General features: G+C 39.3%; 1 protein-coding gene across 5 annotated transcripts in view; it reads left to right on the top strand.

Moving 5' to 3' along the window:
• The window catches only part of MELK (maternal embryonic leucine zipper kinase), a 92,874-nt gene that overhangs the window by 51,673 nt on the left and 28,393 nt on the right, over positions 1-12,808 (top strand). For 4 of the 5 annotated variants that reach the window (XM_077756173.1, XM_077756172.1, XM_077756171.1 and 1 more), the window contains one exon: positions 7,316-7,402. The exons of the other annotated variant lie outside the window; for it this stretch is intronic. In XM_077756173.1, the coding sequence (XP_077612299.1) occupies positions 7,316-7,402 (87 nt within the window). The remainder of the gene's footprint in view (positions 1-7,315; positions 7,403-12,808) is intronic. 5 annotated transcript variants of the gene reach the window in all.

Below are 12,808 nucleotides of genomic sequence, written 5' to 3'. Positions count from 1 at the left end.
TTGCACTTAATCCCCATCACTATTTTACCCATCCCCCCACCCACCTCCCTTCTGGTCACCAGTAGTTTGTTCTTCATGGTTAAGAGTCTGTTTCTTCGTTTGCCTCTTTCTCTCTCTCTCTCCCCCCACCCTTTGCTCATTTGTTTTGTTTTTTAGATTCCACATATGAGCGAAATCTTGTGGTATTTGTCTTTCTCTGACTTACTATGTTGTTGCAAATGGCAAGATTTCATTCTTTTTTATAGTTGAGTAATATTCTATTATATATATATATATACACACACACACACACACACACATATATATGTATGTTTATGTGCATGTGTGTGTGCACCACATCTTCAACTGATGGATACTTGGGCTCTTTCCGTAATTTGGCTATATGCTGCTATAAACATATTGAGGTGCATGTATCCCTTTGAATTAGTCCTTTTGTATTCTTTGGGTAAATTTTACATAGTAGTGTGATTGCTGGATCATAGAGTAGTTCTATTTTTAACTTTTTGAGGAACCTCCATATTTTCCACAGTGGCTGCACCAGTTTGCATTTCTGCCAACAGTGCACCAGTGTTCGCCTTTCTCCACATCCTTGACAACACCTGTTGTTTCTTGTGTTGTTGATTTTAGCCATTCTGAAAGGTGTGAGGTGATAGCTCATTGTAGTTTTGATTTGCATTTCCTTGATGATGCACAGTGTTCAGCGTCTTTTCCTGTGTCTGTTGGCCCTCTGTGTGTCTTCCTTGTAAAAATGTCTTTTCATGTCTTTTGCCCATTTTTTAATTGGATTATTCATTTTTTGGGTGTTGAGTTTGATAAGTTCTTTATATAATTTGGATACTAACCCTTTATCAGATACATCATTTGTAAATATCTTCTCCCATTCCGTAGGTTGTCTTTTAGTTCTGTTGACGGTTTCTTTTGCTGTGCAGAAGCTTTTTATTTTGATGTAGTTCCCATAGTTTATTTTTGATTTTGTTTCCCTTGCCTTAGGAGACCTATCTAGAAAGAAGTTGCTATGGCTCATGTCAAAGAAGTTACTGTCTGTGATCTCTTTTAAGGTTTTTATGGTTTTAGGTCTTATATTTAGGACTTTTGCATCCTTTTGCATGTCGCCACCCAGCTTTCTCAATATCATTTGTTGAAGAGACATTCTTTTTCCCAACTCCTTTGTTGAAAATATAATTGTGGATTCATTTCTGGGTTTTCTGTTCTGTTCTGTTAATCTGTGTGTCTGTTTTGGTTACTATAGATTTGTAGTATTGCTTGAAGTCTGGAATTGTGATGCCTCCAGCTTTGTTTTTCCTTTTCAAAGTTGTTTTGGCTATTCAGGGTCTTTTGTGGTTCTGTACATATTTTGGGATTGTTGGCTCTAGCTCTGTGAAAAATACTTTGGTATTTTTATAGGGATTGCATTAATGTGTAGATTGCTTTGGGTAATATAGACATTTTAACAATATTTGTTCATCCAATCCATGACCACGAAATGTCTTTCCATTTCTTTGTGTCATCTTTAATTTCTTTCATCAGTGTTTTATAGTTTTCAGAGTACAAATCTTTCACTTCTTTGGTTAGGTTTAGTCTTAGGTATCTTATTGTTTTTTGGTGCAATTGTAAATGGGATTGAGTCTTAATTTCTTTTTCTGCTGCTTCATTACTGGTATATGAAAATGCAGCATATTTCTGTACATTGGTTTTGTATCCTGTGACTTTACTGAATTCATGGATTAATTCTAGCAGTTTTTTGGGGGAGTCTTTTGGATTTTCCATTATAGAATATCATGTCATTTGCAGATAGTAAAAAGGCATCCTTGTCAATTTGGATGCCTTTTCTTTTCTTGTTGTCTGATTGCTGTGGGTAGGACTTCTAGTAGTATGTTGAATAAAAGTGATGAGAGTGAACATCCTTGTCTTTTCCGTGACGGTAGAGAAAAAGTTCTCAATTTTTCCCTATTTCGGATGATAGTAGCTGTGGGTTTTTCATATATGGCCTTATATTATATTGAGGTATATTCCCTCTAAACCTACTTTGTTGAGGGTTTTTATCATGAATGGACGTTGTACCTTGTCAAATGCTTTTTCTGTGTCTATTGAAATGATCATATGGTTTTTATCCTTTCTCTTATCGATGTATTGTGTCATGTTGATTGATTTTTGAATATTGGGCCAGCCTTGCAACCGACGAATAAATCCCATTTGATTGTGGTAAATGATTTCTTTAATGTATTGTTGGATTTCGTTTGCTAGTATTTTATTGAGAATTTTTACATCTATGTTCATCAGGGATATTGGCCTATAGTTATCTTTTTCAGTGGTGTCTTTATCTGGTTTTGGTATCAGGGTAATGCTGGCCTCATGGAATGAATTTGGAAGTTTTCCTTCCTTTTCTATGTTTTGGAATAGTTTGAGAGGTATTGGTATTAACTCTTTAAGTGTTTAGTAGAATTCTGTGAAGCTATCTGGTCAAGCTTTTTTGTTTGTTGGGAGTTTTTGATTACTGATTCAGTTTCTTTGCTGGTTATTGGTCTGTTGAAGTTTTCTATTTCTTCCTGTTCCAGTTTTGGTAGTTTATAGGTTTCTAGGAATTTATCCACTTCTTCTAGGCTGTCCAATTTGTTGGCATATAGTTTTTCATAATATTCTTTGTTAATTTTTGTATTTCTGTGGTGTTGTTATTCTCCTCTCTCATTTGTGATTTTATTTGGGTTCTTTCTCTTTTTGATCAGTATGGCTAGAGGTTTAACAATTTTATTAATTTTTTTCAGAGCACCAACTCCTGGTTTCATTGCTCTGTTCTATTGTTTTTTTCGTTTCTATATCATTTATTTCTGCTCTAAAATGTATTATGTCCTTCCTGTTGCTGGCTTTAGGCTTCATTTGTTGATCTTTTTCTAGCCCCATTCGGTGTAAGGTTAGGTTGTTGAGCAAGAACTTTATTCTAACAACTATCAACACTGAGAGCCTAAGGAAAGCAAAGTGTGTAGGTGTGTGAACAGTGCAGTGGCACGGCCGGGAAGCTGGGATGTGCCCCTTGCGAGGTGGAGGGAGTGGGTGGTGCAAATGCCTGTGTTCAGCCATTGGGGGTCATTGTTTCTCCATGTGTGGGAGGGCTTTGCATGTCTTCTCAGCCATGATCCTAATAGATGATCTACTATGCTTGCAGTAGAACAGATGCCTAAATGAAGAGGGTCTCTGATTTCACCAACACAAAAATTATTCTTAAATTTGGGTGCCATATAAAGTAAAATATATAGTTTTGAGTGTTCAAAAAAAGTATGTACATTTCATTATATCTTAGCATAATAATTGTTATTTACTGAATACTTACTGTAATCAAATAGTGTGCTATTATAGTAAGAGCTCTCTGTGTTTTATACCACAGTGTAATACAGAGCCCTTAGGGTATTACCTTTTAAGAGTCAGGTGATATTCTATGGCTTTGTGTTTTTAACTCTTAACTCATTTAATCCGCATACTAACCCTCCGATGTAGATACTATTATTGTCCCCATTTTGCAGATGAAGCAACTGAGACGTAGAATCATAAAGTAACTTCCCCAAGATCAGACAACTAGTAAGTGTAGAACCATGATTTGAACCTAGACATAAGGGCTCCAGAATGAAATGGATCTGGTACGTCAGATAATTCAAATTTAAGTCCTGCGTCCCACATAGCTGTGGCCTTTGTGACGAGGACCAGACCATGCCTCTTGTTTCTGTTGAAATAGCTGTTGGAGCAGTGTCATGGAGAGGTAGCACTGTGGTGTGTCAGAATAAACTCTGGGCTAGGAATGAAAATGCCAGTCTTAACGCATGTCACAGAGATGTTTCTGAGTATTTTCTCACCTCTAATATGGGTATTCTAACATCAGTCTCTTGTGTATATTTGGGTTATGTTTTGCCCTTTATAGAGTGTCTTTACATGTTATGTCACTCATCTGTCTTGCCTGCCTTACAGTATTGCTTCAGGGATCAAATGAGTTATATACAGAAGAACTATAAGGGTTTATTGTTGCTTTTCAAAGTATTTGCTTTTTCTTCCTCATTATTATGTTTTGTCAAGAGTGAATCATAAAAAATAATTCAGATTTACTTGGATATTTAATGTATAGGTGCTATTCTATAACTCTATGCATGATCTCCTTCTGTCATTTTCATACATAACTCTAGTACTCAAGTATTGTATCAAATAGAAGTTATATTCAGTTCCATTTTCTGCCCTACTGAACAGGAAATGTAGTAGGCACGGATAATCCAAAATAATTGGCTAGCTTTTGGTATTCATTTTTGTACTTAATTTAACTCGAGTCTGTGTGGCTGAGAATTTAGAGTACAGATCTTCCTTGACTTAAGGGGTTACACCCTGATAAACCCATCGTAAGTTGAAAATATCTTAAGTCGAAAATGCATTTACTACACCTAACCTGCAGAGCAGCGTAGTTAACTAGCCTGGCCTACCTTAACTGTGCTCAGAGCCCTTATATTAGCCTGTAGTCGGGCAAAATCATACAACACAAAACCTAAATACAGAGTTTAATATCTCTTGTAATTTATTGATTACTGTACTGAAAGTGAAAAACAGAATGATTGTATGGGTACAGAATGGATGGCTCTTTACCCGCGTGGCGCCTGGCTGCCTGGGAGCTACAGCTTGTTGCTGCCCTGCATCACCAGAGAGGATCATACTGTATATCATTAGCCTGGCCAGACATCAATATTCAAAATTTGAAGTATGGTTTTTACTGAATGTGTATCACTTTTGCACCACTGTAAAGTTGAGAAATTATAAGTTGAACCATTGTAAGTCTGACACCATCTGAAAGTATTGAGCCTCTTTAGAAAACCCAGCTGGAGTTAAGCCATAAATACACACACACACACACACACACATTTTAATGTTTGTTTATATTTGAGAGAGAGAGAGGGTGCGAGCTGGGGAGGGGCAGAGAGAAGGGGAGACATAGACTTTGAAGCAGGCTCCAGGCTCCATAGAACCGAACACGGGGCTTGAACTCACAAACCATGAGATCATGACCTGAGCTGCAGTCAGATGGTTAACTGATGGAGCCACCCAGGTGTCCCTAGATAAGTCGTAGTTTTAAGACTTTGGTGTCTTGTCCACCCCACTCTTCATTTGTTCTGGTTCAAAAGTCCAGCAAAGGAGCTAGCACCTTCTTCCTACCCTTTCCTCCTTTCCTACACACACCTGTGGTAAAGGCACAAAGTAGGAGGCTGTGGGAGAGAGAGAGAAAGGTTTCTTGTTTGTTTGTTTTTAGGACAGTAACTTAAGATTACGGAAGGAACCCCAGAAGTCTTTTCCTTCTCACTTGAGCAGTGGTGGCATCAGCTGGTGTCAAAGAAGATGCCCAACTGATGGTAAAGTGCCTGGGCTTCTGAGGTTGGGACCTTCCTGAAGGGAGATTCTATAGTAGGGGGAACTGCTAAGGTCAAAGCAACACAGTGAAAACTTACCTTAGCATTTTGGACTTCTATAGTAGCATTAGTAAAAGCCTCCGTGTCTCCACACCCTCTGCCGATGACATTGTGCTTCTACAAGCCAGTCATGCAAGTTGTTGTTTCTAGTGTTCCTCTATTTTCGTGATGGCAGCATCTCTTGAATCCGTTATTACAAGTGTGGTATCCAGAACAAGGGAAGTTTCGTGATATTGCTCCATTTTGTGCTGGGTGAACCTCTCTTGGCATATTATGTCTGGTTCTTAGCACTTCACATTGAGGGTCAGTGACAACCTGGAGTGTGTGATCTAAAGAAAGAGCCAGGATGGTAAGGGGTGTTAATCATTGAAATGGTAGTTAAAGGAAATGGAAAAGAGAGAACTTGGAAAGGAAATGTTGTCTGTAATAGGAATATTCAAATTTCTGATAAGCTCTTACACCAAAGAGGAAGTAAGATTATGATTGTTAGTAAAATTAGTTAACCATTTTTGAGAGTCTCCTCCATTTAGATATTATACTAGGCACTCTGCGTATGTTATATGTATTGCAAGGCAGGGTTCCATTTCTATTTTATAGAAGATGGGACTGATGCTCCGAGACGTATAGTAAGCTGCTGAAGGCCACACAGTTATTTAATGATTTCACAGTTCAGACCAGGGTCTTTCTGATTCCAAAGGCTGTTAGCTGTAAGATTGTACTGACTCATAGCGAATTCAGATGATAGGGAGACAGACCTTAGGGGACAGGCATGAGAAGCTAGCCACCCCTGTTCCCTGGAGGGGAGGACTAGGGCAGAAAGTGAGAGATCCCTTATTGGGGCTGTTGTGCAGAGAATTCATACATGGAGAAGATGACTTTCTATTCCTTAGAATCTCNCTATTGTAGAGAGTGCTGCTATGAACATTGGGGTACATGTGCTCCTATGCATCAGCACCTTAGAATCTCTTCCACTGTGATCTTCTGAATTCTTGCTCCAGGTCCAGGGTAGGCCCCTTTGGCCTTTTGGTTCTCAGTGATTCTCAATTGGTGCTCAGAAGCTACTTCTGTTCCCTCGTACATGGGTCAGCATACTTGGGTAATTTCTATCCTGAAACAAAATAAAGCTTGTACATCGGCTCTCTTCTTAAAATCAAGCTTTGCTAGTACCTTCAACGTAATGGTGATTGTGCGTCACCTGTGGCGCCAGGATTGGTGTGGAGCCCGAGCACACACAGCTGGGGGGTCGCTGTGCTGCGAGTCTGAGCCGCTCTGACCAGTGTGATGTGTAGCCACTGACTTTAGTGCCTAGCTGACTGCTCTTTGCTGAGGTGGCAAGGCTGGCCTCAGCGGGGAAGGAACATGTAGGGCCGCGGCCGTATAACATACTTTTTTTTTTTTTTTTAAATGTTTTATTTATTTCTAGGAGAGAGAGAGAGAGACAGTGTGAACAGGGGAGGGTCAGAGAGAGAGGGAGTCACAGACTAAAACAGCTCCAGGCTCTGAGCTGGCAGTCAGCACAGAGCCCGACGCGGGGCTCGAACCCACGAACTGCGAGATCATGACCTAAGCGAAAGTCGGACTCTTAACCGACCAAGCCACCCAGGCGCCCCCGTATAACATACTTTTAACAGTCGATCACATGATGGGATGTGAAAGGCTGGGAAAGAAAGGCTGGGAAGGAACTATTCTTCTTGGACTGCTTATTGTCATCTGCTGATATCTTGAAAAATTCTGGAGATTGTTTATTCTTACTGAAGAATTTGATGAACTCCTGTTTTTTTTTACATATCGGCATTGATTTTACAAGGCAATTATGTAAACTTGAAAATTGAAAGACAAATATATTTATGATTTCCTGTTAATAAAATTTATAATTTTTTTTTTAGCTTATTCACCTTGATGAAGATTGTATAACAGAACTTTCTGTACATCACAGAAATAACAGGCAAACAATGGAGGATTTAATATCATTGGTAAGAAATATGACATGAACTTGAGAGTAATATCTCTTGTTTTAGTGCTCTTTATTGATAAAATAAATGTGCTAATAAAGTACATGAAAAATAGTATAGCATTTTTCAGACCTTTGATTTTATCATGGAGGTAAATACTATATTTATGTATGATTTCCACTCAGTTCTTTTCTCATGTCTGCAGGATATCCTCTTTAAAAATGACATTGATTTGGGTGCCTGGGTGGCTCACTTGGTTGGGCGTCTGACTCTTGATTTTGGCTTGGGTTGTCATCCCAGGGTCGTGGGACTTTGCCCTACATCAGGCTCTGTGCTGAGCATGCAGCCTTTTTGGGATTCTCTCTCTCCCTCTCTCTCTTTTTCTCTTTTTCTCTCCCTCCCTCCCTCCTTTCCTCCTCTCCCTCTGCCCCCCGCTCCCCCATGCACTCTCTCTCAAATAAAATGTAAAATAAAAAAAATAGGACATTGATTAAAAAGAATTACAGTGGGAAAAAAATAAATAGAAGAAACTAGTCCACAGAGAATTGACAGAGTTCAGATTTTACTACTAGAAATTCTGTACATGGAACTAGAATTCTGCTGTAGGAATAGGTTAACACAAAGCAGGTTGTTTTTTTTATAGTTTATTTATTTTTGAGACAGAAACAGAACATGAGCGGGGGAGGGGCAGAAAGAGAGGGAGACACAGAAACCGAAACAGGCTCCAGGCTCTGAGCTGCCAGCACAGAACCTGATGCGGGGCTCGAACCGACAAACCGTGAGATCACGACCTGAGCCGAAGTCGGACGCCCAACCGACTGAGCCACTCAAGCACCCCAAAGCAGTTTTCTTCTTACCTGAAAGCAACCCCATAGCATCACATCACCCCTAAGCTTATGATCCAAATACCATGAAATCATTATCATGATTTCTGTGTTGGATCATTTTAGTTCTTTCAGATGCTTAATCTCTAGATCACACATGTTTTTTTCCTAGAGAAAAACCAATCATAGTTGACTCTGACTATAATCTAACACGATAGGCAGGGTTTGAGCCCAACTTTGCTCCTGGTTCAGTACTGTGTCTTTCATTGCCTCTGATTTGTGTTTTGCTTTTTTTTTTTTCTTTTCTAATTTGCAAGGTAAAGGCCTAAAGCAAAATTTTTTTTACTAAACAAAGCTTTGCTAAGCCACAATTCTTTTTGGTGAGGAGGAGATATAAAAGATTTCTTTTGGATGACATAATAAGCAAAGGTTCTGGAATGTGAATGCAAAACAGAATGATAATTTGTTTTGCATAGAAAGTGCCTTTAAAGGAATGACAAGGATTGGGAATTGCTGAAAGGTCCTTAGTCTTTTATAATGAAAATTTGAAGTTTCCATTTAAGCAACTTAAAAGTATGACTTTTTCTTTAGGATGATCTTTCATAGAAGACTGTCTTTCAGGTACATAAGATTTCTTTTAAAAATTTCATTTTAGAGTTTGTAAATGTCTACAAAAGTAGAATAGTTTCACAATAACTTTCCATGTACTCATCATCCAGGATCAACAGTTAATGACATTTTGCTTGTTTTATCTATATCCCAAGCCCCGTCTCCCATTTGCCTTTTCTAACTAGGATATTTTGAAGCTTGGGCCAGACATCCTTTCATTTTACCGAGAAAAGATTTGATGCAATCACAGATATTTATTTATTTATTTATTTATTTATTTTTAAACGTTTATTTTTGGGAGAGAGAGAGCACGAGCAGGGGAGGGACAGAGAGAGAGGGAGACACAGAATCTGAAGCAGGCTTCAGGCTCTGAGCGGTCAGCACAGAGCCCGACGCGAGGCTCGAATGCATGAACTGTGAGATCATGACCTGAACTGAAATTAAGAGTTGGATGCTTAACCGACTGAGCCACCCAGGTGCTGCAGATCACAGACTTTTAAAATCTGACTCCCAAAAGTAATAATACTTAGAAATTCAAGAACTATTGAAAAAAAATCTTTAAAATAGTATCCCTGATGTTTACATAATTTTCAAACTTAAGAGTGAATTAGGAATTATTTTCTTTACTTCTAATATAGGAAAAGTAGATGATGAAGCAGGATAGAGATTGTTTTCTGGTGTTACATCTCTAAAGATCTCAGTGTTTCTGAAAGCTAAGCATGAACAACATCAAGAATGCTGTGAAAAAAGGAATAGTTTTTCTTTCTTTGGATTCTTCTCTCATTCTTAAATGTCTGCTTATACTTATTTTCCAGTCCTTGGGATGAGTAGAATACAGGCTATTCATTCTAATTGTGAGATTCTCAACCTTGTCTGAATCCCCTGGGAGTCTAAACTAATCCTGATGCCTAGGTCCCACCCCGAGAGGTTACGATTTAATCATGTGTGGCCTGAGCATCAGAATTTTTAAAAGCTTTCCCAAGGATTGCAGTATTCAGCCAGGAGTTGAGAAGTACTTCTCTAAATTCTTGCTATTCAAAGTGTGGCCTGACCAGCAACATTCACATCACGTGGTGCTTGTTAGAAATGCAGACTCTCAGAGCCTACTTTGGATGTACTGAATCAGAATCCGTACCTTCATAAAAACCCTAAGTGATACATATGTACATTAAAGCTTGAGAAGCATCGGTCAGTGTCAGTGGTTTTCAACTGCGAGTGATTTTGCCCCTCAGGAGACACTTTTGGTTGTCACAACTGGGGTGTGTGTGCATGATAATGGAATCTAGTGGTTAGAGGCCAGGATGCTGCTAAATATCCCACAATGCACAGAACAGCCCCTCACAAGAAGAATTATCCAGGTCAAACATCAGTAGTGTGGGGTGGAGAATTCTTGGTTTAGGTAGTCTCAGGGAATTCACATTGGTCTTAGGAATTTTCCAGTTTAAAAAGCCTCAGGAACAGCAGGCTTGAGATCAGCTGTGGTCTGTTACCCTTTTTTCTTTTTCTTTTTCTTTTTCTTTTTTTTTTTTTGCACCTTGGGAGCTTTGTCTTTACTTTGGGGTCTGGTGAGACAGGACAGAGAGCAGTTTAGTGTGATCCGTGCTGGGATGGTGCTGTTGATCTTTGTGCAGAGAGGGAAACACTATTATTCTCAAACATGTGACTCCTAGAACTCCTGCTTTTATATTATATACATGAGCACTCTTAATCTGCTTTTTATATGCAGCAGTTAGCATTTCACTGTGACATGATTTCGGGCTATCTCACCGTGGCCTGCCTGTGACCTCCCAGGAGTGGTGCCAGTGTTAACTTCCACCTGATTGCTTTCCTTACTGTCCCTCTCTTCTTCCAGCTGTGAGTGGCCACGATTTGTTTGGGCAGCCAGTCATCTGGTAGGGGGACTTCACTGAGGGTCACAAGTGCATACATATAAGAACCTATTCAGACCATGACAGTTCCCTTCCCCCATCCCTGCCATGCAAATCTCCCTATATTCTGGTGGCAGAAGTTTAAATGCCTCAAAAGACCAAGGTCAGGGGAATGATAGTTTACTCCTCAGTTTCTCAGAACACTGTACGAGTAACTGCCTGTCCTCAGCTCAGGTGCCTGGGCAGTTCTTAACATTTAGCCTGTGTGAACAACAACTGGGGATTTTTTTTAAACAATTTTTTAAAATGTTTTTTATTTATTTCTAGGAGAGAGAGAGAGACAGCGTGAGCAGGGGAGGGTCAGAGAGAGAGGGAGTCACAGACTCTGAAACAGGCTCCAGGCTCTGAGCTAGCAGTCAGCACAGAGCCCGACGCGGGGCTCGAACCCACGAACCGTGAGATCATGACCCAAGCAAAAGTCGGATGCTTAACCGACTAAGCCACCCAGGCGCCCCAACAACTGGGGATTTTTAAATGTTTTTTCTTTTTTCAAAAATGTTTTTAGTGTTGTTGTTTTTTTTTAAGAAAAGCAACCTTCTTTATGATAGGTAAACCTGGGAGCTGCCTAAAAGATAGGTTGGTTGTGTTAGACTTGTGGCTTGATATCAGCTGATAGTAACTAATGTGCTGATTCATCTGTTATTGAAAACAGAACTCCCCTGCGCATCTGATTATAATGAGTTGTATGCAGTGGCTGTAGCAAAAGTTATCAAAAGGATGCTTTTTTCTTAGGTATAAAAAGGGGTTAGGCGATCGTTATAAAACTCTGAGGCAGGTGTAGAAAATTCCATGTAAAACTGTCCAGGTGTTGTTTACAGTGCCTGCATTGTGCCATATCATTGCTGATAAGCAAATGGCAACTTGTTTCTGAGCCTTTGTCTGTAATCAGCTTATGGCCTCTCTTTCAAAAAGGTAGGGCTATCGTACATGGGTTCATAGATGTGGCAGGTGGTAAAAAAAATCTTGAATATAGTTTTTGGAAAGTGGAGAGTAGTTGTTAGTAACTACATAGTTTTTACTCAGTTTCCAAGTACCTTCTCCATGAAACATTTTCTCACCTTTCCCCATTCCTGTCTGGATTAAAGGCAACATTTATTAAAGGCAGTAATATCACAGTATTTTATACCTCTTCCACTAGACTGATAGGTCTGTTATAGATTTCAAAGCATACTTGATGATTGTGGCCATCTAAAATATTAACTGACAAAATTTATTAATTAAAACAGGGCTTTTATTTAGACCTTTTTCATAGTAGACCTCTTTGGATCATGTGCCTTTTGAGGAGATACATGCATTCTTAGTCAATATTATTTAAATTTAACACTCTTACAGGGTAGAGTCTCCTAGTCTTATGAGTGCATTATTTAGAAGCTTTCAGTTATACATAATGTATTGAACAGATATGTTTACATCCAACACTTCCTAAAACCTCACTAAAATCATAATAAAGGGGCAGAAAGGTAAAATTTTTCACAAGGATGATTGGAATAAAAGAGGAGACAAAAAGTAATGTCAATAAAATTTTTGGGAGTTATAAAATAGGTAAGTGGCAGCTGACATAGCATTTTAGAGAAAGCTGAAAGCTAAATGTCTGCATTGGGAAAAGAAAATAAGCAAATTGATTAGAGCCTTAGGCTCCAGAAAGGCTTAGGAATCAGAGATACTCGGAACCTCTGCAGTTAGGGAAGTAAGTAGAGTGGAATAGGAAGATTGGTTGAAACTCTGTGTTAGAAACAATTGGACCCCTAAGTCCCTTTCTCTGCCTTGTGCCCCCTGACGGCCATGTCTTCCTCAGCCAAGCAGAAGATGGGAGACATTGAATGAGAGGCACTCTTGAACCACACACAGCTTATACATTTTGAAATGGACGCATGCAGTCCTCCTGTTTAACGGTGAACCACTACTTTTAACCCCCTTCCCTGATCAGCTCTGAGAATGCTGGAACCAGGATTTTATCCTGCTTGCAGTGTGGGTAGGGAAAATATTGGAAGATTCATTTCTAGAAAAAAGCTGAGAGAGAGGACCTACTATACCTAATGGTTGGAGTTTAGATTCCTGTCTGTACA

The sequence above is a fragment of the Crocuta crocuta genome, unplaced genomic scaffold (assembly GCF_008692635.1).
Source record: "Crocuta crocuta isolate KB4526 unplaced genomic scaffold, BGI_CrCroc_1.0 scaffold431, whole genome shotgun sequence".
NCBI classification, from domain to species: domain Eukaryota; kingdom Metazoa; phylum Chordata; class Mammalia; order Carnivora; family Hyaenidae; genus Crocuta; species Crocuta crocuta.
The sequence above is the reverse complement of the archived record's forward strand: the minus strand, read 5'-3'. Positions and strand labels throughout refer to the sequence as shown.